This window comes from Mus caroli, unplaced genomic scaffold, assembly GCF_978045245.1.
Source record: "Mus caroli unplaced genomic scaffold, Mus_caroli_1 scaffold_9, whole genome shotgun sequence".
Lineage (NCBI taxonomy): Eukaryota > Metazoa > Chordata > Mammalia > Rodentia > Muridae > Mus > Mus caroli.
The window spans coordinates 76,918,513-76,944,684 of record NW_028227264.1 but is presented as its reverse complement, the minus strand read 5'-3'; the positions used below and the strand labels follow the sequence as shown (position 1 = coordinate 76,944,684).

Here is a 26,172-nt window from a genome sequence, read left to right as displayed (position 1 = left end):
TTGGTAATCCCAAATGGACACTAAAACACCTCCTCCCACCTGTACTCTTAGTGGGGTGTGGGACAAGAACGTCACAGGAAATGAGGAAAAGTCCCTGCCAACACTTCAATGGGACCCAAGAATTCATGGAGGTTGTGGTGATGATCTACACCTTCCGGGTGGGTGGGGCAAATGGTGGTGAAAAGACTTTGTTCAGAAATGTGCCTTAATGTGATCTTAGTTCCAAGTCCACCCTGAGCACTGAATGTAGCATCGAACACAAGTGTGAAGCAGGTTTTATTTCTTAAGGTGGACACAACACTATTTCCTGCCTGGGTTAATCAGCGATTAACTCTGAGTTACCAATGATGCATTCATGTTACCTTAAAACCAAATGCTCTTCTTGGAGTCATTTAACCAAGAATACAGATTTGAATTCTCTACGTCATACTTCCTTTGTTTCTGTCCTCTGTCTGTTGCATGAGTCTAAATGTATGCCTGCATCTGTATCTGTTCCTGTCTGTCCACCTGTTTGGTATGAGCTGTGTGTGTGTGTGTGTGTGTGTGTGTGTGTGTGTGTGTGTGTGTAGAGAGAGAGAGAGAGAGAGAGAGAGAGAGGGAGGGAGTGTTTTACTCTATATGGACTGAACAGCACATAATGGGATACTTTACAGAAGTCTTCAACAGAGTTTTACAAGGGATTAAATTGCTAGCTCCATCTGTCTCTAACTGACACAGATAACAAGCATCACTGTTTATCAACTAATTTCTGTAAATGGATACTTTCGACGTTTTTTGGTAGAAAGTCGCTTCTGCAAGTGTTGCTTTCGTGTCCATTATCTGAGTGAGGGGCCGGGAAGAGTACCTAATCTAAGATTCCAGCTATGCATTACATTATAGGTTGTAAGAAGTTGATTGCATGGGAAATCCAAAACAAGTAGAGTTGATTGCTACATTGTTCTCTTACTCGAGGAGTACTTAGGAGGCTAGCAGTCGTGGGTGACTTCCAGGTGTGGTATTAACTCTGGCTGTGAGGTCCAGCAAAAGTTCCAGTCTCTTAGAATGTACTAGATCTTTTCAAACTATTGCAGCACCACAGTCTCTCCTCCCACGTGTGCCTGGATAAGCAAAGCTGCGCAGGTCTTCCTTCTACTCATCTGCACTCTTCACTTTTAGACGCCTGCATACCCACCAATTACCACAAAACTACTGAACTGGGAGGAAGCCAAGGACACAGAGGTATCCACATAGGTGCTTAGTCCACTATCCCAGTGGAGGTCCAGCCTGTGCCTCGCACCAGTTAAGAGACCTGAACTTTAGTTGTGCCACAGTTCATGTGTTGAAAGTTTAGTCCTCTATGTGGCCCTGTTAATAGGCTAGTCGCGGTAAAAGGAGCCTGTCTTCAGAAGATGGTTCTGTGAGACCAAATTAAGTTCTTGCGAAAGTTATTTTTGTGGGGCTGGAGAGAGCTGGAGCAGTTAAAAGTGCTTGTTTCCCAGCCATTTCTGGGCACCCCGATCCATGTGCCATACACACAAAAGCATACACATACACATGATAAAAAGTAAAGTTAAGTTGTAAGAATCAGCCCAAACCTAAGATTTTTTTTCTCTTCCTGTCTTAAGGAGTGCTGCTAGGACATCAACATGAACTCAGTCTACTTTAGAAAGTTGTCCAGCCTCCGGTATTTCAGTACTAAATAGAAAAATAATAATACAACCTCCGATTTCACCACTTACTTTCGAGATACACCTATCCTTGCTGTGTTCTCGACTGAGTAGAGATAAAGCAGACAGTATCATCTATATCGGGTCCATATTCCTGACAGTGAGCATCCCGGGCTGTCTGAAACCACTAAGCTTGAGGATCAATAAGCAGCAATAGTAACTTGAGTTGGGGAGTGAGAGAATTGGGTCAGGTGGGAGAGGCATGAAATTGCACTTGGGGTTCCCAAGGAAAGATCATAGTCGAGGTACTGGGTGATGTGGAGATGGATGGACAGGAGGAAAGACAAGAGCTGATGTGTGCCTTGGATGCGGTTTGGGGGAGCCGACAGAATGTGCTGCATGCCATCACACAGGAGGATGGTTATGGGGGGGCCAGCCTATGCCATGACATTCATAGTTAAAGAGTTAGATCAGCCCAGCACCCCATCATGTCCCCTCCTGGCCCCAGGCGACTACATCTCCCAGCATCGCCTGCTCGGGCCGCGGGAAGGGAAAAGAAAAAAAAAAAAAAAAAAGTTAAGGCCAAGCATTCCCGGAATGCGCTTCCTGCTGGCGCGGGCCGGGGGGGGGGGGGGGGGGGGCGGGGGCGGGCGGGGCGGGCGGCCGCAGCCCCGGGGCGCGCACTCGGCCGGCCGCGGCCCAAGCATGGCCGAGCCGCTGCTCAGGAAGACCTTCTCCCGCCTGCGGGGTCGGGAGAAACTTCCTCGAAAAAAGTCAGACGCCAAGGACCGGGGTGAGTGCGGGGGCTCTCGGAAAGTAAGAGAAGGGAGCCTCGCTCAGCCTCAGATCCCCAGGTCCCCGGTAGGGTACGCAGCTGGACCTAGTGGGTAAGCCGGGAGCGAGCCCTGATGCAAGAGAGGAATATGCACCGGATCTTTGTAAGGCTGGGGGGCTGGGGGGGAGGGGGCACGGACCGTTATGTGCAGCTGGCCTGAGATGCCAGCCCCAGGGATACTTGCAAGACCCGGCAGGGGGGCCTCACCCCTGACAGGAAATGGGGCCTCGAAGGGGCGCCCAGAGAGTGGCGGGGCAGGGGCGGGAGGTGGGGACAGCTGTGTGGCATCGACATGGCTGGGTGGTGGGCACCTCTCCTGGGTACACACTCCTGTACCAAAGAGAGGTCTGCGGGGTTATATTTATTATTGCAGTCTTTCCCCCAATTCCATGCCACCATCGCTCCAGAGGCTGCAGCCGCACCTACTGTGGCCAGCCCCAAGAAACCGTCCTATTTATTAAGACAGAGAGAAACTGAGGCACGTGGTTGTTGGGTGATTTGTCCCGGGCCTGTGAACTGACTTTAAACAATTCTCTGGACTATGCTACTGATGACAGAGACCTGAAACAGAGGGCCAAAGGGTGGAAATAGAAGATCCTTAAATCTGGGGGTCCACAGACAGCAAGAATGAAATGGAAAGGAACGAAAGCTGTATGGGTAGGGGGCTTCGGAAGGAACCAGTTAAAGGAGGGAGGCCACTATACCAAGGACCTGACTCTTCCTCCCGGGCCGTTCCCAGGGTGTCCCAAGGGTCCCAGGGCCAGAGAAGGGATCCGGGTGCCCACACATAAACACACACAGGAAATCAACCATGATGTCAGAGAAAGAATAGAGCCAAGATAAGGGGGGCAGGGTAACAGGGCACTGACTGTAGAAATCTGGCTTGGGCTGAGGGGCAAGATCCAAGAGAACTTGTGGGCAGGATTTGGGAAATGGGAAAAGGGTGCTGAATGAAAAAGAAACCAGCGTTCCCTGCCCTGCCTTCCCAGCAGCATCTACTAGGGCCTTGAGCAGGGCTACAGCATTCCCTGCCCTGCCTTCCCAGCAGCAGCATCTACTAGGGCCTTGAGCAGGGCTACAGATCCTATTGTCTAAAGTTGCTTCTCACACTGAGCTCCAAGCCGGAAGGGGGTTGAGAATATGATGATACTGAATCTCCTCATAAACAGGACATGGAGCATCAGGAAAATGGCTTGCTCGAGGCCACTCAATGAGAAGGGACAGGCATAAGATTCTAGGATTAATGGAATGTCTGGGAGAGGGGTGACAGAGCCGAAATGTCCTGAGGTTCCAAGGACATTTGACCTGGGCTCTTGAGGCTGGTTCACAGTCCCTTTTGCATTACTAGGGGCTGGGGCAGGGGACCTTGAAGCTAGGACTGCAAAAGTATTAGCTAGCTGCTAGAACCAAACAAAACAGCTGGTTCCAAGGGAGGCAGTGGCTCCAGGCTAGCAAAGAGCTTCCTTGCTGTCGAATTGGTTATGTGAAGTGAGGGCTGAAGCCAATTAGCTAGACTGCCGCCCTGGACCTCTGGAAACTCGAGAGTTGGGTCTTACCATCTTCATTCTCCACCAGGCCACCCAGCCCAGCGCTCAGAGCCCAAACCCCCAGAACCAGAACCTCGTGTCCTTGAAGGGTCTCAGGCTGGAGCAGAGGTACCACCTAGCCCCGAGGCACCTCGAAGCCCCACTCGGGGGGCCTACCTGCAAAGCCTGGAGCCCAGTAGCCGCCGATGGGTGCTAGGAGGGGCTAAACCACCAGAGGAGATCTCTTTGGGGCCTAGGACACCTAGCAGTGGGGAGCCTGCTGGTGAGATTTGGTACAACCCCATCCCTGAAGAAGACCCCAGACCACCAGCACCTGAGCCCTTGGGATCACAGCTAGCTTCCTCTGAGCCAGAAGGCGCCAACATCCAAGGTAAGCACAGTGTTATATTCACCTACAAGCACGCACAAGCCTCAAACCCTATACTCCAGGTGTTCCTAAGCCATATTATCCTCAGCCCCGCAAGGACCACAAGATTCATACTCCAATCCCAGGCCCTGGACTCTGAAGTTTGCTCTCCCTACAGGTGCAGCCCCTACCAGCCCCCCTACCAAAACCTCCCGTACCAAGTCCCCAGGCCCTGCCAGGCGCCTCTCAATGAAGATGAAAAAGCTGCCAGAGCTCCGGCGCCGCCTGAGCCTAAGAAGTACTCGCACAGGCCGGGATAGAGAGAGGACCGCCCCAGCAGGCTCTGTCATCAGCCGCTATCACCTGGACAGCAGTGTGGGGACTCCTGGGCAGGCATCAGTGGCTGGAGGGACTAGGAGCCCAAGGGGTGGGTACCTCAGCGATGGTGATTCGCCTGAGCGTCCTGGAGGACTGCCATCACCCACTGCCTTCCGGCCCTATGAAGTGGGTCCATCGGCCCGGACTCCTCCAGCTGCCCTCTGGGGGCGTCTCAGCCTGCACCTGTATGGGCTAGGGGGTCTGCGACCAATTCCCGGGGCTACTCCACGAGATCTCTGCTGCCTTCTCCAAGTGGATGGGGTAGCTCGGGCCCGCACAGGGCCACTTCGAAGCGGACCAGACTTTCTGAGGCTGGACCACACCTTCCACCTAGAGCTGGAGGCTGCTCGTCTGCTGCGGGCCTTGGTACTTGCATGGGACCCTGGTGTGAGGCGGCACCGGCCTTGTGCCCAGGGCACTGTGCTACTGCCAACCATCTTTCGAGGTAAGACGTTGGGACTTCCAGGAAGTAAGAGCAAGACACAAAGACCCACCTAAGGGCATCCTGTTCTCCCATGGTGCCCAGGGTGGCTGGGCTTCATGGTGGAGGGGTGTTCTAGATGAGGGGAGTCAGGACACAGAAACTTTTAGGATAAAACTGGCTCAGTCCTCCTTGCATCTATAGGGTGCCAAGCGCAACAACTGGCCGTTCGACTCGAACCCCAGGGACTTCTTTATGCCAAGCTAACATTGTCAGAACAGCAAGAAGCCCCTGCCACAGCGGAGCCCCGTGTTTTCGGGCTCCCTCTGCAGCTTCTGGTAGAACGTGAGCAGTCCCCAGGCCAGGTGCCTCTCATCATCCGAAAGTGTGTGGGGCAGATCGAATGCCGAGGGCTGCGGGTGAGTCGGCTGCCCCCACTCCTGCTGCCTTAGACATACATATTCCTTGGAACCCCTTAACCAACACTCCCTCCGCAGCATCAGGACCCACGGATCATCTGTCCTTTTTATTACAAGAGCTTAGCCCTCATGGAACTCAGTCTTTGGAGTGAGAAAGATGATTGGACTTTCATAAATGTCAAACTAGCTGGCAGGGGGAGTTAAGAAAGGAGGTAGCCAGGGGGAGTTAAGAAAGGAGGTAGCCTAGCGTGGTGGCACCTGTCCAAAAAAAGAAGAAAGAAAGAAAGAAAGAAAGAAAGAAAGAAAGAAAGAAAGAAAGAAAGAAAGAAAGAAAGAGAGAGAGAGAGAGAGAGAGAGAGAGAGAGAGAGAGAGAGAGAGGGAGGGAGGGAGGGAGGGAGGGAGGGAGGGAGGGAGGGAGGGAGGGAGGGAAGAAGGAAGGAAGGAAGGAAGGAAGGAAGGAAGGAAGGAAGGAAAAAAGAAAGGAAAAGAAAAGAAAGGAAAGGAAAAGAAAAGAAAAAAGAAAAGAAAAGAAAAGAAAAGAAAAGAAAAGAAAAGAAAAGAAAAGAAAAGAAAAGAAAAGAAAAGAAAAGAAAAGAAAAGAAAAAGCAGAAAGGAGGGGAGGGTATAGGACAGCTTAAAGCCGGCCCTCACTTCCTGACTTGCTTGGGTTAGTCTGAGAAGGCCTCCTGGAAGAGTTGAACTGTGAAGTCAGAGGAAAGAGACTCTAGACAAGTGGTCCAACCTTGGGGAATTGAGAAAGCTAGGTTATGTGTCTCGGGTTTTGTTTTATTCCTGGTGCTGGGGATTGAACATAGGCCCTCATACTTGCTCAGCAAGCACTTTACTGTTGAGCTACACCCTCAGCCTTCGTTTTATTTTTTTGAGACAGGGTTTCACCAAGTTGCCCAGGCTTGCCTTGAACACACACTATAATCTATAGCCTAGGTGACCCTCCTGCCTTGGCCTCAGAGTGCTGAAGTACTAGGCCTGGCTCAGGGGCCCCTGTGACAGCAGTGGGAAGGCAGCCAGTGAAGATGCATGTGAATGGCCCTACCCTCCCAGGCCATCACATCCACAGTCACCCTTGTCCAAATATCCAGGCTTTGCTGTCTTATGGCCCTCCAGCAAGACGTTCTTTATCTTTATCCCCAGGTAGTGGGGCTGTACCGTCTGTGTGGCTCAGCAGCAGTGAAGAAAGAGCTTCGAGATGCCTTTGAGCAGGACAGTGCGGCTGTGTGCCTCTCTGAAGATGTGTACCCTGATATCAATGTCATCACAGGTCAGCACGCCATTTCTCCACTGCCTGCTCACTTCTTTCAGTTGTCACCTCCAGGCTGCTCTGGAGGCCTCCTGTGAACCCTCCTCTCTCCTGTCTGATCCTATTTTCATTTCTTATACACCTGCCCTCTTCTCACTACCACTGTCAGCCCCAGTGACCCCCCTCTGGCTTCAGAAGCCAGGGTACCTTAACCAGAGAGAACCCCTCTGTCCACAGGCATCCTCAAGGATTATCTTCGAGAACTGCCTACTCCACTCATCACCCAGCCCCTCTACCAGGTGGTGCTGGAAGCCATGGCCCAAGGACACCCAAGCAGGGCTTCCCTGGGTCCTGAAGGCACCAGAGGGCTCCTCAGCTGCCTGCCAGATGTGGAGAGGGTGAGTTGGCCATGCTAGGAACTTTGGCTCATAGAGCAGCTAATACCAGTGTAGTGCTTTAAGCATGCCTAAGATGTAATCATCATACATGATCATCAATGCCAACAATGTACTTGATATTCATCTGTCAATTCCTGGGTTAAAAAAAAAAAATCAAGGCTCAGTTTGGTGATTTGCCTGAGGTCAAACAGCCAAGATTTGTCCATACACACGCTCTATCCAGGTACGGTGTTACACGCCTCTACTCCTAGCACTCAAGAGTCAAAAAACTTTATATGCCCCAGTACAGGGGAACACCAGGGCCAAAAAAATGGGAAAGGGTGGGTAGGGAAGTAGGGGGGAGGGTATGGGGGACTTTTGGGATAGCATTGGAAATGTAATTGAGGAAAAGATGTAATAAAAATAATAGTTTTATATGTAAAAAAAAAATAAAATGAGTAAATCTGGAAAAAAAAAAAAAAAAAAAGCAAGAGGATTTCTAGCTGAGGCCAGCCTGAGCCACATAGCCACTTCCAAGCCAGACTGGGCTGCCTAGCAAACTGACTGAACAAACAGATCTGCCAACCTAACACAAGCAAAAATACTGGCTGTGAGATCTTAGAAAAGTCCTTGAAATTGCCTAACACGGCATGGGTTGGAGTTCAAACCCTTCCATTCCAAAGCTAAGTTGCTTTTGGTCTTAATCTCAACTTTGGCAAAATGCATTCCTAATACTAACACCTCCCCTATGGCTATGAGAACTTGAACGGAAGTGCCTCCACTCTAAGCCACCCCTGACTATCCTGCAAGTGCCACAAGGGTTCGGGTTTGCCCGCCTCGTGCCCACCCTAGCAACTCTCTCCACAGGCCACCCTGACGCTTCTTCTGGACCATCTGCGCCTTGTCTCTTCCTTCCACACCCACAACCGCATGACCCCGCAGAACTTGGCAGTGTGCTTCGGACCGGTGTTGCTACCAGCGAGACAAACACCCTCTCGGCCCCGGCTCCGTAGCTCTGGCCCAGGAGTCACCAGTGCTGTGGACTTCAAGCGCCACATTGAAGTCCTGCATTACCTGTTACAGTCTTGGCCAGGTGAACACCGCCCATCCCAGTCAGCCTCCCTTACACATTTATGCTTCCCTACTAACCAATCATGGGTTGGAATCTAAAGAGGGTCATGCCTCTTGAGTGGGTTAAATTTGTAAGCTTGCCTCTCAAAAAGCCAATCAGGGATCACTCCCTTGTATCACAACTTATCCTCCTTTTGGACCCCGCAGATACCAGACGGCCCTCAGATACCCCAGACGGCGCAGTCGCACCGTATTTGAGGCCCAAAAGACAGCCACCTCTGCACTTGCCGCTGGCGGGTCCAGAAGTGGTGACTCGGCCTCGGGGCCGCGGAGGCCCCGAAAGTCCCCCAAGCAACCGCTATGCAGGCGACTGGAGTGTGTGCGGAGGCGATTTACTGCCGTGTGGGCGGGACTTCCTGTCCGGGCCTGACTATGACCATGTGACAGGCAGTGACAGTGAGGAAGATGATGATGAGACTGGAGAGCCGAGGGGCACTACCGACTTCGAAGATGAGTTTGATGCACCCTTCAACCCACACCTGAATCTCAAAGACTTTGATGCCCTCATCCTGGATCTGGAGAGAGAACTCTCCAAGCAGATCAATGTGTGCCTCTGAGCCCTCAAAGCAGGGGATGGACTCTGGTTACTAAGGAATTGCTTCCTGGTTGCTAAGGACCAGGTTCTGATTACTGGTGACTGGGTTCCAAGTTACTAAGGCCCTGATGACCTAAAAGGACCTGACCGGAGTTGCTCAGACTGAGCACCTGGTTGCTAGGGAGTTGCCAAGGGGCCAGCCTTCCATGCTAAAAAAAAAATCATTCCCAATTCCTAGTGCCATTGTTTGGGGCCCTAGCTGCAGAAACCAGGCTCTTGGCATTTTCAGCACTGATGCCATGGCCCCTCTCCCGAGCACTGGGGCTTCTCTTGCTGCCAGAAACAGTTCTGCTTGCTAGGCTGGCCTCTCTTGCCTCCCCTTTGCAGGGGAACACCAATTACTGTGAGCATCACCCTGGGGTGTTAAAACATCCCTAGTCAACCCTCTTGCTGCTGCCAACCAAACCAGTATTAGCATTGAGCACTACACTCTGTCTCTCCCTCCCTTCAAGTATCTAAAGGCAATCATGGGATTCTACTTAAGGGAAACAGCACCAGACTCCGCCTCTACCTGTGAAAGGGCAGTCTGGAGCTTAGAGATAAACAGGTGATTTCCCCTAACCCTCTCTTCTAGCAAAAATGCCAAGATGAATTTCCAACCAGCAAATGGAGACAGAGTCTGACCTTTCCTTTCCCCAGCAGCCCTTTCCCAATCTTGAAAAACTGAGCACTTAACTCCTCCCCTTTTGGAGGGACCCCACCTGAGGTATCAGGCTGGGGGAATCTTTGGTACGGAAAATATTTATTGCCTCCATGCATGTGTGTCTGTGTGTGAGGATTCGTGTGCACTGGCCTGTGTGGAATGGATATGTGGAACTCTTTCAGGGACCATAGAGTGGGATAGGATTTTCCATTCCCTGGCACCCCAAAATCTCCCAATGGTGAGAGAGTTAGGGCCCCTTCCTGTCTCCCACTTCTTTCCACCACTTCCATCTTTGTGAACAATAAATAAACCAGTATACACAGGTTCTGTGACTGAGTCCTTGGGCTCATATAGCCAAGAGATTTATTAATTTTGTAAGAGAGAGGGTACAGCTGAGCCTTTTGGAAAGAGCTACCCAGGGTTGCCAAGGTGCCTCTTTGAGCTTTGGTCCCCCCACCACCACCACCAATCCCCACTCAGAGGGTTAGACCTTATGAGACAAGCTCAGGACGGGCAAGGATGAAAACTCCAGGTAGACAAAGTCCTGGGCCAAAGAGGCAAGCACACCAACCCTGGATAGTCCCTATACAGAAATGGAGCCATCTCGGAAGTCTGTCCTCCCAATCAGGATGTTGACCACGACTGCATGACCATCCTGGCACAGCTTCTGGCCTTCACGAAGTACCTTGACCACTTGATCCTCATTGTCCCGTGAGAGTATCAATCCCTGGGCCCCCAGGCCCATGGCTGCCTTGTGATAATCTAAAAGAAAATATGTCAGGCAATAGCAGAGACACCCAGAGAGTTAACAGAGAAGCCCAGCTGGGCCCAAAACACCATGACACCTACCAGTGTAAGCCAGGCTACAGGCTACGTCACTGCCCAACCTGGGCACCTGCTCTCGAGAAATCTGGGTCCAACCTGCATCGTTTCCTACCAAGGCTATCACTGGTACCTGTAGGGGAAAAAAAAAAGGAGGCCAAGAGGCAGCCTTCAGCCTTCAAAAGTTGACCAGCAACAAAACAGGGCCTGTGGTTCACTGAGGAAAACCCCTGACCCCCCAGCCCAACCCTAAATAACATATCCCAGAACCCTCCTAAGCTTCCCTCAGGGCAGCCCAGTCACCTTATGTCTGACGAACGTGTCAAACTCAATGAGGCTGTAGCCAAAGGCTCCATCCCCAAACAGGCACCAAACCTGGGAGGAGCGGAGGGAGGGGGGGAGACGACCCAGGGCAGTTAGGGTAGTTCGAAGCCCAGAAAGCAGTTAGTCTCCCACATCCAATGCCTCACCTCAGCCTCCGGCTGACACAGCTTGGCCCCAAGTGCAAAACCTGCGCCAACTCCCAGAGTCCCAAAGGCCCCTAGAAAGATAAGAGCACAGTGCTTGTGAAGGGTGCACAGAATACAGGCTGCCCCTGGGGTGGGACTTTCCTTACCAGGATCGAGCCAGCGCAGAGGCCCTCTGGGCTGGACTAAGTAGGCAGCAGTGGCCACAAAGTCCCCTCCGTCAACCACAAGAAGTGCATTGTCAGGCAGAGTTTCCTCCACCTGCTGTAACACCCATACTGGGTTCAGGTGCTGTAATACAGGCATTACAGCCTTATCCCTGCAACAGGACAGCAGAAGTCAGTAGGGCTGGCTGCCACCAGCCCCTTCCCCTCCTTACTCCTGCCGTGTCCACTCGACCCAGACTGACCGGTAGGTCTGCTCCTTCTGCTGGTCAGCTTTCCGAAGCTCCTCAGCCCAATCTGAGGACCACATCTGGCCCTGAAGGCCTTCCACCAGTTTTATCATGAAGGAGCCCACATCTCCTAGGAATGGAAGAAAGTATAGCTGTAGGACCAGCCACAGGATGGCAGCTTCCCCCTGCCCTTCTAACACCAGAGCCCCAAATAGAACAGTAAGCCAACAGCAGCATCTGAAAGGAAGGCGAGAAAATGGACCAGAAGTGTTCTTAGGACAAATCAGGTGAAGCCCCTCAAAGAGTCTCTGAGAACCCATGAGAGGGTCCTGGCAAGATGGAGGCGAGGCCTGGGAAATGAGGGGTAGGGGATCTACAAACCCAAGCTGATCTCATTACCTCCCTGCTCCTCACACCTCAGTGACACCATCTGCCTCCAAAATATGTCACCCACCAAGGAAATCTTTCGAGCCCAAGCACATGGGAACTCACAGCAAGCACTGAATGGCTGACAGCTTTCTTTCTCAACATCCATTCTGAATACCCATTCAGAGATGTGTTTCTCACCCAGTCTGTCCTCCTACCAGGTCATATAATTTCTGTCCTGTCACCTCCCCCATCTGTTAAATTCGCAGTCCTGGGGACCAAACCCAGGGTCTAGAGCATCCCCAGTAAACACTCCAGCACCTAACAAAACTACTTCATTTATTGACTTAGTGTGTGTATAGATGGGGGGGGTGAGTAACACTGAGAGTGTGGGGGTCTGTATTTCCGCCTTGTGGGTTCTGGGGCTCAATTTCAGGTCATCAGGTTGGCAAGGGAGTGCCTTTGCCTTCTTAACATCTTGTCAGGCCCATTTTGGATATGTTTTTTTTATTTCCTTGTTTATTTTGTTTTGCTTTGTTTTTTGAGATAGAATCTTACTCTGCAGTGCTTGCTGGCTGGCCGGGAACTCTACATATAACAAGCTGGCCCTGAACTCAGAAATCTCCCCGCCTCTTCCTCCTTAGTGCTAGGATTAAAAAGGCCTGCCACCAAACTTAGCAAACCCCTGCCTCCCTGTTGGGCATTTTTTTTTTTTAGATAAGATATCACACTGTAGCCTAGGCTAGCCTTAAACTCAATGTTCGACCAGGGTTTGGCTCAAATTCTCAGTTGTTCCTCCTGCTTTGATATTGGGATTATAAATGTGTACCATCATCACAGGGTGTGGTAGCACACTCTTTTAATCTCTACACTTGGAAGGCAGAGGGAGGCAGATCTATGTGAGTTCAAGGCCAAGCTGGCCTACATAGTAGAGTTCCAAGTCTGCCAGAGCTACATAGTGAGACCCTGTTTCAAAATAAACAAACCCAAATACACACCACCATGCGTGACACTCGAGTTCTTTTTATTTTACTTTGAGATAGCTTTTGCTAAGTTATACCAACACACCTCAAAAAGATAATCGTCTGGCCTCGGTTCCCCCACCTCCCTCCCACCAAGTAGCTGGAGTCAGAAGCAAGCAACAGCATCCCCATATTGTCCAGCTCCTCTTAACAGCTCCTCCCTGCCTCAGCCTACTGCCCACCAACTTATAAGAGGGACCTTCACAAACACACAAGGTGGTGCCACTTCTCCAGCTTAATCAAAGGGACCCTGTTGCCTATGCCACAAGATAGCCCAGGTCCTTAGAACAGTGTCCAGAGTATGGCATGGAAAGGGGACAAAAATGAGGAGGGTAAGATTCACGGAGAGGCTGATCCAGCTGAAAGCAACAGACAGCATTCAGGAGTTGTCACCTCAAAACCCCAAACCTCCCTCTGTGCCTCCCCTCCCCCTCCACTCCTTCAGAAGCACCCATTCAGTCTGCAGGCAAGTGTGCCTCAGGTTGCCCAAGTGGTCGAGACCTGATATTGAATCAAGCTAGACGCAGCAGAGGCAAGATGAAGACACCATGCACATGGCGGGGTCCCTTGGGGTACGCTCACCCTGCACAGCCTCCTGAGGCTTCCAGAAGATGTCCGAGTTGAGCAAGAGATCATCCCGGTTCCGGTTGACAATGATGATGCTGCTCTTGCGGTTGAGGACCCGACCATAAGACAGGCGGAAATCACACACAGCGCCTGAGATGACAATGAGCACTACCTCACTTCCAGCTCCTGTGGCACGCCGAGTGTACAACAGTCCCCGTCGCGTACTCTCCCTGCATCTGTGCCACTTGCAGGGACTTTCCAGCTGTTTACATGTATTGGGGGGAGGGGGGGGTTCATGCACTAGAACAGAAGACAGCTTGCAATCTTCTACTCTCACTCTGTGAGTTCCAGGGATCAAACTCAGGTCATCAGATTTGGCAACAAGCACTTTTACCCACTAGGCCATCTAGCCAGCGTGACTTTGCAGCTCTCGATTCTGGACAGGCTTTTCCTGAATGGCTCTGATCGAGCATGATAAAAGCCATGGTGTGCCACACTGAGACAAGAAGAACTCAAGAGGCCATGGGGGTTGGGGCGCATATAGCTCAGTAGTGCATGATACTTGTTCATCATGTGTAAGACCCTGGTTTTAAGGTTCTAGCCTCAAAACCACAAAGAAGAAAATAAAAATAGTAAGCACGTTACCCCACCAGGCTGGCCTGCCAGGAGTGGCACTGGGGAACAGGGCACACATGGACCTTGAGGGGTAGTGTGAGGAGCATAGGTGGAGATTCAGTTACCCAACCCAAGACATACCTAATTAGCCACCGGGACAGACACCCCACCTCCCACCAACTCCTGGCTCATATATGAGCCCAGCCAAACAGAGCATTGTTACCTGACCTACTGGTAAGACATGAGCAATCATGAACTTGCCATAACCAATAAATACAGAGTACCACTATAGTCCTGTATAGCCTATCATCACCACTAAATATGGGGTACCATTATAGTCCCGTATAGCCTATCGACATTCCAGTCAGTAACAGTTCATACACACGACTGTGGCCTTGTGTCCCAGCCAACCACTGGCTTGTGTATGCACACTCAAAATCCACACAAGAAAACCACTTAGGGACACATCTCCAGGATGCAGTACTGCCTTAAGCAGTACACAGCTGTACAGAGCAAAAGCTGTTTTGTGCTTGATGGTATAGAAAATGCTTTGTGTAAAAAAGGTATGTAAGACACAGCAAGTGCCCACAGGGTTTACATCCTCTAGGGGAAGCCAGGTCACAGCACAAAGCTGCAGTCTGGGGTGAGTTTGCTCAGTGGCCTTTAGAAGGGAAGGGGGTACATGCAGAGGAAGACAGATGAGTGATCACAACGGAAGGGTGCTACAGATGAGGACGGGCAATGTCAGGGCCAGATGAAGGGAAGGAAAAGAGGAGGCAGAGCCTACCTGCCAGGACAACAACATCTGCTTTCTTCAGAGCAGCGCTGCGGTTCTGCCGGATGTGGAGAGGGTGGTTGCGGCCCAGCAGCCCCCGAGACATCCCCCCTAGAAAGCAGGGGACACCCAGGGTCTCCACAGCAGCTCTGGTAGGGAAAGGAGTCCAGGTAGAACAGATGTCAGTATGGCCAAGGCCACTGGAACACCACGAACCAAGACCGTGATTTTAAGAAAGAGTGGGAGCTTCTTACCTAAGCTTGTTGGCAGGGGTCGGGGGCAGCAAGGCCTGGCTCCCCAGTACCAGCAGAGGCCTCTTGGCCCGGCTCAGGATCTCCACACAGCGCTGGACCTGAAGTGATAAGTAGAGACCACAGAGCCATCCCACAGGTTGGCAAGACAGCTAGCAGGTAATAGCACTTGCCTGGAAAGCCTGGGTTGACTCCCCAGAACCCATGCACAAGCAGAAAGAGAGAACCAACTCCACAAAGTTGTACTCTGACCCTGCATGACCCCCACATGCAGGCAGTGATACACAGACAATACACAAACACACATACATTTTTACAATTATTAAAGGATCATCGTCGGGTTGCCACCAGCCCACAAGATAGAGGTCCCAGTGCTGGTCCACAGACATCAGCAACACCTTGCCAGATGAGAGTCATAGGCCAGGAAAGAGTTAACTTACCTGCTGCGGAGACGCCTGGGGAATATCCAAGGGTAGAGGTCCCTCGGGACGAGGTTCCCACGCCCCAACAAAGAGGTTGGCCAGGCAGTGCTGTAAATACCTGTGAGAACAGGGAGGAACCAGTTACCGTGGTGAATACAGGATTCTGGGGGCTGAGGAAAAGTAAGGGGACAGAAAAGGAATCAGGGAGGATAAACCATGATACGAGACACTAAATGACCAAGTCTCCAACTCCAACCCTTCAGGCAGCCACCCGAACTTGACACAGTTCCCCGAATCAGATAACAGGTGGAGAATGCCAGCACAGAAACTAGGGCTGTGAGTTAGACCCTAGCCCTACAGCACCTCCGCTGTGTGACTTTGGTCCAGTTCCTTCAGCATTCTGATCTTCCTCCTCTGTAAAATGGGGACGTTCCCATATCTACCCTCTTAGGTTATAAGGCACATTGTGGTCTGGGAGTGTGGCTCAGTGACAAAGGCCCTGCCTAGTACATATGAAGCCTCAGGTTCCATCTCCAGCACCATTGCAAGGGAAGGAGAGAAACACTTTACAAAATGCTGGCTGTGGGAGTTGTGAATGTTACCCATTCGGTTCTTGCAGTGCCACCTGTCTCCCTACACACTAGGCCTCAGGCCTTGAGTTTCTTGGACCCTGTGACACAAAAAGAAATCCTGCCCAGGCCTTGCCCTCAAGGAACACTCAATCTCACTAAAGACAGACACCCAGGAAGCAGTCAGAGCTCAGAGCCAACGCCTGTTTTGTCTGTTAAAGTCGTGACTATAGGGAGTTAATGAGGCTAAGAATAAAGGAGGGGATGAGGGGAACGTGGTTTAAAAAGGAGAGAGAATCCAGCACCAGGGATACTGAGGCAAGAGGACTCACACTAATACTGAGCCAGCACGGATACAAAGCTACCTCCTCTCTCATAAAACCATTAAAATTAAAAATATATAAAGGAGAGTCAGGGAAAGAGCCAGTCTTCCAAGTGACACTGAGAGAGAGGACAAGGAGAGAAGAGGACAGAAAGACCAGGAGGTCAGGGAGTCTTAACAAAACTAAAGACGACCTGGGGCACCTGTCTGTGATTCCAACATTTGAGAGGCTGAAAGAGGAGAATTTTCAAGTTCCAGAACAGCCTGGGCTACACAGAATTCTGGACCGGAATTTTTGGGGCAAGGCCACAAAACAAAATCACTTTGCTTGATCTGGCATGCAAAACAATTCTTACACACCAGAGCCTAAGAACCTGAATATCCTGTCCACTGATGTCACCCCATGCCTATTCTGCTATCTAGCACATAGATCTGGCCCACTAAATATCTGAGAGGGAAGGGGCAATAAAAAGGAAAGGGAGAAGCTAACTAGGTGATAACTAAGAGATAACTAGGTGGCAGAGATGGAGGAAGAGAAGAAGGAAAAGGAAGACAGGGAAATCTCTCAAGCTCTATGCCTGCCCATCTCCTCTTTCTCATCATAAGGGCCATGCCTTGCTTTGCTGGACCTACCAAGTTCCCTCCTGCCTCAGGACCTTTGCACATGAATTACTTCTACAGGAAAGCTTTCCCTAGAGCTGGCTCCTCCAAGCCCATGTGAACTCAATGAATGAGACAAAGAAAGAGGGGTACATTTAGGAAGACGACCACAAAAGAGGCAAAAGAAGGAAGAAAGCTATAGTGGGGATAGCGATACTCACCAGACAACCACACGACCCATGAGGCTATTGGGCAACTTGGTTGGTATCATCTCCTTCTCAACCATGAAGTAAGGATATAGTACATCAAGAGGCAGCTCCACAAACACTGGACCTGCAGGGATAGGGAGGTTCAGTCTATGGCACCTGTTGCAGCAACCCCTAGACTCCAGGGCTTGATTACTGTCCAGCTCCCTCCTCCACCTACCTGGGGTGCCTGACTGGGCAGCAGCTATTGCAGTCCTCAGGGTAGGTACAATATCCCGTACCCTTCGCACAGAAGCACAAAACTTGCAGAGTGGCCTGAACAGAGACATCTGATCAATGGCCTGAAGTGCGCCCCGTTTCTGGCAGAGAAGGCAAGGGACAGTTATCAGATAAGCTTGAGAAGCCTTCTTGGGGACCCCACTCACCCTTAAGGACTAGGCACCTGCAGCAGGGTGCTGGCAGCTCCACCCAAAAGCAGGACTGGGGACTGTGCCACTTGTGCATTCTTCACTGCAGTCACAGTGTTGGTGAGGCCAGGACCGGCTGTCACTGCTGCCACACCCACTGTCCCTGGAAGAAAGAGCTGGTGACAACCATGCCATCCTCCCAAACATCGTCCTATCCCCCAAACCCCCTGCCTCTCATTCACAGGGTCCATGTCACTGTCCTGCTAGCCCCTGGTCCTTACCAGTCAGGCGGGCCACAGCATCAGCAGCAAAGACAGCAGTGACCTCGTGGCGTGTGTCTACCACTCGGATACCCAGCTTCTCACAGGCCACCAGCAGTGGGGAAATGTGCCCACCGACCAATGTGAAGACAAAGCGTACACCATGGGCTCGGAGCACAGCTGCCACACTCTCTCCACCATGCCGGATGCTTGTCTTGTCCACCTGGGCCAGAGAAGGTGAGGAACAAGACAGTCAGAGGCCAGCCCAAGAACAGGCAGGGGTAAGGTCGGAAGACAGACGAACTTAGATTCTGGTTAGAGACATACCATAGAGACATACCACTTTAAACCCAATTCAGAGAAGGGTACACTGACTTAGCAAATCTTATTGTTCTCTTTATCCTACAGCTAAGGATGCCAAGACTTGCCCAAGTAATAGAGTCCAACAGAAGCCATGTTCCTTTTGAAACTGTACTGGGGATTGAACCCTGGGCATAGATATTGTTAGACAAGCACTCTACCACTGAGCTATATCATCAGCTTTCACTAGGACAAGGTCTCACTAGGCTTTGAACTCCTTATGTAGCTTAGGCAGGGCTTGAATTTCTGACCATCTCTCCCCAGCCTACCAAGTAGCAGACTGAGATAAAGCCTATGTTCTTAAGTGGCTCTGGAAATTATAATGCCTGCTCCAGAAATACCGAGCCAGTTGAGAAGAAAGGAGATAGAGGTTAAATCTACAGAGAATCCAGGGGAGCCTGGCAAGAGGCAGAAGGCCCCTGGCTTAGATGTGTGCCTGCTTCCTAGTATCCCTGCAGGGCCTGGCACTTGGAGTGCTAACTCCATCCAGCCTATTGCCTCCCTCTCCCTCTGCTAGTGAGGCACAGGTCCAGCTGACATGCTGCCAGCAGCCATATGCCTAGCACGGAAGTGACTCCTGGCACAGACTACCCTGAGCATCCAAGCCTCAGTAGCTTCATGATCCCTACATACTTCAAGGTCAGTGGCACTGTCCCTGTTTAGAAGAAAAGGGACTGGGTAAGGGCAAGAATTTCTCAGAATGGAACAAGTGGTTTATAATTATGACTTGTGGGGTCAGCTTTTCCCAAATCTGTCATCTAGAGGAAAATACTAAACTTCTCTGTAGATCATTTGCCTCTTGTGGGCACAAGGACAGAAATTATAGCACTTACTTTGGCGAAGATGGTATGAGATATGCTAAGACAGTTCCCCGGAAGAGCTTACTATCAGAGCCCATTCCCTCCTCTGCCTACCTTCAGCCCACCAATCTCACTATGTTTAAAAAGCCTGCTCTGTTAAAATGACTCAGGCCCCTGGGTATGGAGGTAGGCGGAGAATGTGTGCTGTCCAGATAACGACAATTTCCCCATTATCTCGTACTAGTTACAAAGTCCAGGCCCATATACAGTTTGGCAAAGGGACAGAGCTCTGTAAAGAATCTCCCAACCAGCCACTTCTAGACTAGTTGGGACTCGCTTTCCACACCTGCACAGTGGATGAGCTGGAGAAACACCTTTAGTCCCTTCCTCCTACCCCTAGCCCTCCTTCTACCCTAAGCACCTTGTGCATCAGCTGATAGAAGAGCCCCAGTCTGTGAGCGACGCCCAGCACGGCAGCCACCAGTGTCCCAAACGCCAGAAGCAGGAAGGAGGGGAAGAAGCCTCCGGCAGATGCAGCGGCCGCAGAAGTTTCCATGAGGCGGAACCTAAGTAAGAAAGCACAGAGCCAGAATCTGAGTACTATAATCTAATCCGGAAGCAGGGTCGTCCGTCGGACCTGGGCCACACCTCCCCGACCTGCCAGGCCACGCCCACAGACGTATCTAGACTGGACTTAAAGCCACGCCCCAGTGAGGCTAAGTCGCCCCCTGACGTCACCACCTTCAATCTAAAAGTAGGCCACAGCAGGTCAAGGCGATCGCAGTAGCACCGAAACAAGGTTGAAGTTCCTACTTACCTATCTGTTAGCGAGCCCATGCAGAACCCACCCTCCTCAACGCTGGACTGGGGCTCAGCGGAGAGCTCGCCTCGCGCTTACATCATTGAGTCGTAAGGCCACACCCCCATCGGATCGCGCAGCCTAGGGTACGCCCCCCCCCCCCACTCTCCCCACACACACACACCAAACTCTTGACTTTTGGCCTTCAGCCGAGGTCACTTTTCAATAGGATGCGCCTTCAGCTCCACTACATAGAACTCCCTTCCACCCATCCCCAAACAAGGCCCTATGACCTTTGCCTATAGGAAAGGTCCCTGACTGCAGTGGAACTCTGCCGCTTCTGGGTCACGTGACTGGGGAGTGTGCGGTGGTGCCCCTTTTGCCCACTTGGCTCTGCAGCGCCCCGTAGTTCAACGAGACGCGCGTGCGCCAAACTGGAGTCTCGCTGAAAAAGCTATCCGAAAGAGCCGTTTATCATTGGTCGCTTCTCTCCCTCGTCTCTAATTGGCTAACACTGCACCGCGCCTTCCACACCCGCGAGAACCATCTCGCAGCACGTTCCACGGGCGTGGACTGTGACACACCCCCACCCGAGCTCCCCAGAACCTGCATTCCGGACCTCAACATATGCAAGCCCCTCCCCTTCCTGGACCACTGTGAGGCTTTGCAGGATGTTTAGAGAAATCCCTAGTGTTTGGTGCCAGGCCGGTTAGGTCATTTTCCAGGTTTCCAGCATCTGGGGACCTTTTACAAACTCCGATCTGTCGTACAAATCCCTTTCTCCAATTTATGTCTTTTTCTTTGACTGGCTTTTAATCGGAACCATCTGTGTAACCAAGGGTTTTGAGCTATTGTTGAAGCCTGAACAATGGATATTTAACAATGTAAACCCGTGTAATGGTATGTGCTTTTAATCCCACCATTCCGAAGGCAGAGGCAGGCGAATCTCTGTGAGTTCAAGACCAGGCTCTTCTCCATAGTGAGTTCCAGGACAGGCAGGAGTGCATAGAGACCAACCAAAAATCACGATCGCGTCAGCTGTGTCATGTCCACAAGATAGCATTCCACAGCCTTTCTCCCCATCTTTTGGCTCTTATATTCTTTCCAGTCCCTCTTCCTTGGTGTTCCCTGACCTTTGCAAGCCATGGTATAAATGCCCTGTTTAAAGCTGATCGTTCAGCCATCCCTTCTCAGCAACTATGGTCTCTGATTAAGTTCTGTGATGGAACATTTGCCTAGCACAGGCAAAGCCATGGGTACCCACCAAAACCTACTCAACTATTTTTAGCCAAATTACCGTATGAATTATTTATGCTTACTGGCTGTGAGCATGCCTCCAATTTCCTCTTGAATCAAACAAGGTAGGCTCTTCCTTGCCATTCCATAAGAGTTGTTTTGGGAGAGTGCAGGGGCTGGACCTAGATTCTCTACCCATTTATAGCAGACGAGCAGCTTGGTCTTCTTGTGAGTCTCCTAACAATTGGAGCAGGGGCTGTCTCTGACTCTGCCTGCCATTGGATCCCCTTCCCCTAGCTGGTCTGCCTAGTTGGGATTCTGTGGGAGAGACCATGCTTAGTCCTATAATGACTTGATGTCCCAGGCTGGGCTGGTACCCATGGGAAGCTTCCCCTTCCCTAAGGAAAGGAGGTAATGGGGGCGGGGGCGGGGGGGGGGGACTTGTGAGGGTGGGACTGGGGGCAGGGCTTCAACCTGGATGTAACGTGAATAAATAAAAATTAAGAAAATAATTGTTTTGGATTACTCCATCTATCTCCAAATTGGCCCTTCTCCCTTCTGTCTCCTAACTCCATTCTCTTTCTAGGAGCAGTACAGGGAGCCACTCCTCCCCAGCCCTATTAGTGAGAGCCCTTAATTAAAAGGATCAACCACATACTTCCTGAAAGGGGTTTTTAGGTTCAATTACATTTCCAGGGCCAATAAAAAGATAGTATTTGGGCTGAAGATGTAGTTAGTGGCGAAGCCCTTACTTCTTATTTATAAGGTCCTGGATTCTATCCCCAGTAACAGAGAGATAGAGACAGAGACAGACAGACAGACAGACAGACACCAAGAGATGGACAGAGATAAAGAATGAACTAGTTACTCTGTGTCAGCACACAGGCTTTCCCAGCACATTTCTTCACTTAATTCATTTACCCCTAAAGAAGAGGCTGTCAGACTTGTTACTTAGTATCTTCTTGGGGGTCCTTAGTCTCATTAATAAAACGAATCAGAAAGAATCCCAAAGACATTTTTATTAAGAGTTTGGGAGGAAAAAGTAGTAGGGTCAAGCTGAAAATCCTGGCAGAGGAGATGAAGGAGTCATGTCCTTTAAGTTAGTCATGGAGGTCAGAGAAACAGTGAGGAAGCCCAGAGTGTCAGGCACATGCTTAGGAGTGCTGAGCCATGAAGTTGAGCTCAGATAGCATATAATCCCGGGCTTTTATGTCCTGGGGCAAAATAAATATTCCAGGGACTTTTAGCTAGAAATAGAAATAGAGGCAAATTATTAACAAAGGAAAAACACTCCCAAAGGTGGAAATGGAACAGAGAGCTAAGGAAAGAGCCCTCGAAGGATCAGACTGAAGAAATATGGCCCTGTGTAGCCCCTGCCTCTCCAGTTAGTGGTACTTAGGCTTTACTCAAGAATGTTTCTGTTTGTTAAAAACCCAGGTAAGTAAAGACTTCCTGTCTGTCTCCTTCCTTTTCCATTTGTGTGTGTGTGTGTGTGTGTGTGTGACACATGTGTGGATGCACATGCATGTGGTACACCGTTGAGGTCCAGAATCATCCCCCATTGTTCTTTATTCACTGAGGCAGGTTCTCTCAGTCAAACCCGGAGCTCATCGATACAGCTGCTCCTCAGTGAGTCTGCTCTGCTTTCCCCTCCCTTGATCCTCTGCCACTGGAATTGCACGCAGTCCACCGTGCCCATTTCCTCTACAAACTGACTTCTTTTACGTGTTAAGCGTTTAATTATTTATTTACTGTATTTATTTTGTACTCGGTACACATGTGGAGGTCAGAGGACAGCTTGGTTCTATATTTCCAGCATGTCAGACCGGCAGATTAAACTCAGTTCTTTTACCCCTGAGCCAGCCATCTCCTGGCCCCTCTTACGTTAATCTTGGGTTTTCTTTTCCATGTGGCTATGGTTAGCCTTTCTGATTTCCCAATTGCTCAGAAAAAGATAGCTTTTCCTTTTTCTTTTTTTTTTTTTCTTTAAACATTTTTTTCCTTTCTTTCAGATACTGGCCAGTACTTGAACACACTTCCTGACACTGTGGGCTTCTTTGCTTTTTCTCTAAAGTTCCTCATCTGATGCCATGTAGCTGCTTATCTACCTTATGTCTGCTTGCTGACCTCCACCTCCAAACATCCCAGACTAGCTTAAAAGGCATGGCCACCTCTCTTCCTCTTCTCCCTCCTCCCTGGCAGCTTGCCTGCCCTGCTGTTTTTCTTTTAAATTCTAATAAATCATCTTTAAATTTCCCTCTTAAATTATTTTGTTGACAAGACCAAGAACACAAAGTGGGACCTAAATTTCTCCGGTAACCTGTGGCATGCCAGGCAAGGCTCCCCAAAATTTGGGACAAGAAATTCAAACAAGCTCTCTTCTCAGTCAACATCTGGAAGGCTCCATCTAAGAAACAGAACTCAATACAAAGGCACATTTATAGAGCTCTATGAATAGATGGAGTAACCGCCCTCCCACACAAACAGCAACAAGGATCAGCCAGCATGTGGCAAAAGAAGAAATGGATGGAAACTCCTGACCCTTCCTGATCCCTCTGCACAGAAGCGTTGCCTGTTAACCAGAGAACTGAATTTTAAATGTCTGATGTTTCTCCAGCCAAATTCTTTGATCCAAGACAAGGCTGTTAAAGTTGCCCTTCTAGCCATAAGCCTTCAATTCACCCTTACTTGAAAATCATTCCACTTCAGAACGTATTTCTGCCTCACTGGTGCAAGGTCACAAACCAATTCCAGTTAGCCTTAAAACAAGCATAACCCCTTCCCCTTACACGCACGCAGAAGTAGATGTCAAAGAGCGACTTTTGAGAGTCAGTTCTCTCCTTCTACCTTGTGAGTTTCAGGGGTCAAATTCAGTCTCTCTGTGTGTAAAATCACACATGAAATGCCCTCCACAGTTTTGGTCTCAGAAGCTGCAGATTCGTACTCTGCCATTGTTGCCACAGTTTCAGAGCCTCGAGCTCATCTGACAGTGGTCCAGCTGTGGTTTATGCCAGCATTAGCTCACACTTTGCGAAGGGCTTTTCCCCATTTGCTAGTTTTACAGCCCTGTGTTTAGTCACTGCCCCACTGTGAATGATATGCACATGCTTGCTGAATAACAGAACACATCTCTCCTCCTCTTATTTTTAATTTTATGTGCATGTGTGTTTTGTCTGCATATATGTCTGTGCAGCATACACTGTGCACCTTGTACACTGAAAGGCCAGGAGAGATGTCAGATGTCCTGAACCTAGAGTAACAGACAGTTTTGAGCTATCACGTGGGTACTGGAAATTGATCTTTGGTCCTCCGCAAGAGGAGCTCTTAACCTCTGAGCCACCTCTCCAGCCCATCTCCTACCTTAATGACCATCAAACTTACAGTTCTACTCAAATATATTCCCAATGCACCCTAATGGCCCTGGACAGCAGGTGATCCCAGTTCAGGACTGGTTTTGGGTGCACTCACAGTAAGGCAAAATTGTGTCCTTAAGTGAACTTTTAGGGAGAAACCACTATTTACCCTCTTGTACCATCATATGATTAAAATCAAATGAATTATGGGAAGGGACATACATAGTAGAAAATGATTTATATATCAATCAAAGCCGACAGCCTTGGGGTAGGTGAGATGACTCAATGGTTAAGAGTGCTTTCTGCTCTTTCCAAGGACTGGGGTTTAGTTCTCCACCCACACAGTGGCTTGAAACCCTGTGTGATTCCAGCTCCAGGAAATCTGGCACCCTTTACTTGCCTCTTCAGACACCAGGAATTCACAAAGCGAACATGCAAGCATGCTGGTAAAACACTCACCCACAGAAAATAAATACATCCTAAAAAACAAAAACAAGAAAGGCTACTCTCACTATGTCCCCTTAATGACTAACTCCTTCTTCTCTTGAGTCTCAAACAATAGTTAGGATTTATGAACATCTTCATTTATATAACCCACTGCACACAAAGCGCTCTCTCTGTCTCTGTCTCTGTCTCTGTCTCTCTGTCTCTCTGTCTCTCTGTCTCTCTGTCTGTCTCTGTCTCTGTCTCTCTCTCTGTCTCTGTCTCTCTCTCTCTGTCTCTCTCTCTCTGTCTCTCTCTCTCTCTCTCTCTCTCTCTTTAATGACAGAGTCTCTGTCCTGGAGCTCACTATGAAGGCCAGCTGGCCACAAACCCACAAAGATCATACATCCTCTGCCTTTGAGTGCAGAGGATTAAAGGACTTGAAACATAGTCTAACATGTTTTGTAATTTGGCTTAATAAAGTTATCTCACTACTTTCCCATGAGTTTTTATTTCAGTGCCTTGACTAAGAAGCCAAGAACTTGGAAACAACAGGTGTTGTGGATGGGCCTGGTGCTATTGTTGTGAATCAATTCCCTAATGAATAAAGGAATCAATCGCTGGATGAGTAGGAGGGACTTCCGGGTTGGACGGAGGAAGAGAGGAAGCAGGAGAGAGTTAGACCCTTTTTGGAACAGGGATAGCATAAGGGCAAGATGTAGCTGCTAGAGTTTCCTGGTATCGTGGCAATCCATTAGGATTTGTCCCCAGAGGAATCAGATTTAATAGGGCTTTCAGATTAGGATTTTAGTTGTTACGCCCAGCGATTGAGTTACCATTGCTTCTGAACTAAGTCTGTGTGGCATTTTCTTTCACACGGCAGTTCAACTGGGTTCAAGAGAAGAAGATACAGTGGCAAAGCGTGGGTTTGCCAGATGTGCACCACAAGGGCCATGGGAGTATTGAAGCACGGGGTTGACAAGATAATGACCAGGTTCCAGTGGGAACCTAGCAAGTTGGGTGGAGAGATTGTGGAGTTCTGAGTCAGAGTCTTCATGAGATAAAAACAGGTTGGCCATTGCCCGCCAGTGCATGGAAGGCCAGGCCACCGGGGCTGAGAGTTGTCAGCACTAGGGAGGGAAAGTGCCAGTTCCTTTTAATATTTTCTGCAAGAAACAGGCTCTATCCACTGGCAACACAGCTTGAAAAAGACCCAGAGATGAATATGACTTTCTGCCTGTTGAAGCTTCTTGGAAGTCACGTACCAGACATATTGCTGTTAAGGGTTTCATTGGTGCATCCGCCAGACCCTGTAGCCTTGATAATCGTCGTGTTTATCAGCTTCAGAGAAAGTACAAGATTCAAGAACTGTCCAAGAGAAAGGAAGTCATCAATGATGAGTCTGCCCTTCTGTAGCTAGTGAGATAGCCAGGCATATCGTGCTGCTTGCTTGCGTTCCTGGTACTCAGAAGATTGAGACAGGAGGGTAACAAGTTCAAGGACAGTCTAAACTGCAGAATAAAATCAAGGCCAGCCTGG

The 26,172-nt window shown here is 49.9% G+C and overlaps 2 protein-coding genes across 4 annotated transcripts; one reads left to right on the top strand and one right to left on the bottom strand.

Annotated features, from left to right (window-relative positions):
• The first annotated feature begins 2,330 nt into the window (after nucleotides 1–2,330).
• On the top strand, nucleotides 2,331–9,917 carry Syde1 (synapse defective Rho GTPase activating protein 1). The gene is made up of 8 exons (XM_021174295.3): nucleotides 2,331–2,439; nucleotides 4,057–4,398; nucleotides 4,553–5,197; nucleotides 5,378–5,592; nucleotides 6,746–6,872; nucleotides 7,089–7,249; nucleotides 8,096–8,321; nucleotides 8,507–9,917. Exons 1-8 carry the CDS (start codon nucleotides 2,352–2,354, stop codon nucleotides 8,914–8,916), a joined length of 2,214 nt encoding a protein of 737 aa, XP_021029954.1. The 5' UTR covers nucleotides 2,331–2,351; the 3' UTR covers nucleotides 8,917–9,917.
• Nucleotides 9,918–9,943: 26 nt separating this feature from the next.
• On the bottom strand, nucleotides 9,944–20,026 carry Hacl2 (2-hydroxyacyl-CoA lyase 2). 3 transcript variants are annotated; one of them, XM_021174299.3, is made up of 16 exons: nucleotides 19,915–20,026; nucleotides 19,244–19,388; nucleotides 17,684–17,885; nucleotides 17,438–17,565; nucleotides 17,216–17,354; nucleotides 17,011–17,122; nucleotides 15,317–15,416; nucleotides 14,880–14,977; nucleotides 14,638–14,774; nucleotides 13,251–13,385; nucleotides 11,296–11,410; nucleotides 11,036–11,205; nucleotides 10,890–10,960; nucleotides 10,723–10,794; nucleotides 10,447–10,552; nucleotides 9,944–10,359 (listed from the first exon to the last, which is right to left on the bottom strand). In XM_021174299.3, the coding sequence occupies exons 2-16, from the start codon at nucleotides 19,376–19,378 to the stop codon at nucleotides 10,181–10,183; spliced, it is 1,899 nt and encodes a 632-aa protein (XP_021029958.1). In that variant the 5' UTR covers nucleotides 19,379–19,388; nucleotides 19,915–20,026; the 3' UTR covers nucleotides 9,944–10,180. The 3 variants fall into 3 exon arrangements, with proteins under 3 accessions (XP_021029958.1, XP_021029957.1, XP_021029956.1); XM_021174298.3 differs by having other exon boundaries at nucleotides 19,806–19,925; XM_021174297.3 differs by lacking the exon at nucleotides 19,915–20,026 and adding an exon at nucleotides 19,640–19,757.
• Nucleotides 20,027–26,172: the final 6,146 nt, after the last annotated feature.

Bases quoted from the DNA above. Each gene is read 5' to 3' on its own strand.
- Hacl2 (XM_021174297.3), bottom strand. From the start codon at position 19,659: ATGGGCTCGCTAACAGATAG. The intron at 17,566-17,683 runs GTAAGGACCAGG...TCTTTCTTCCAG, and splicing joins TGCTGTGGCCCGCCTGACTG to GGACAGTGGGTGTGGCAGCA. The intron at 14,978-15,316 runs GTAAGTTAACTC...TTATCACTTCAG, and splicing joins CCCAGGCGTCTCCGCAGCAG to GTCCAGCGCTGTGTGGAGAT.
- Syde1 (XM_021174295.3), top strand. From the start codon at position 2,352: ATGGCCGAGCCGCTGCTCAGGAAGACCTTCTCCCGCCTGCGGGGTCGG. The intron at 5,593-6,745 runs GTGAGTCGGCTG...CTTTATCCCCAG, and splicing joins TCGAATGCCGAGGGCTGCGG to GTAGTGGGGCTGTACCGTCT. The intron at 7,250-8,095 runs GTGAGTTGGCCA...CTCTCTCCACAG, and splicing joins GCCTGCCAGATGTGGAGAGG to GCCACCCTGACGCTTCTTCT.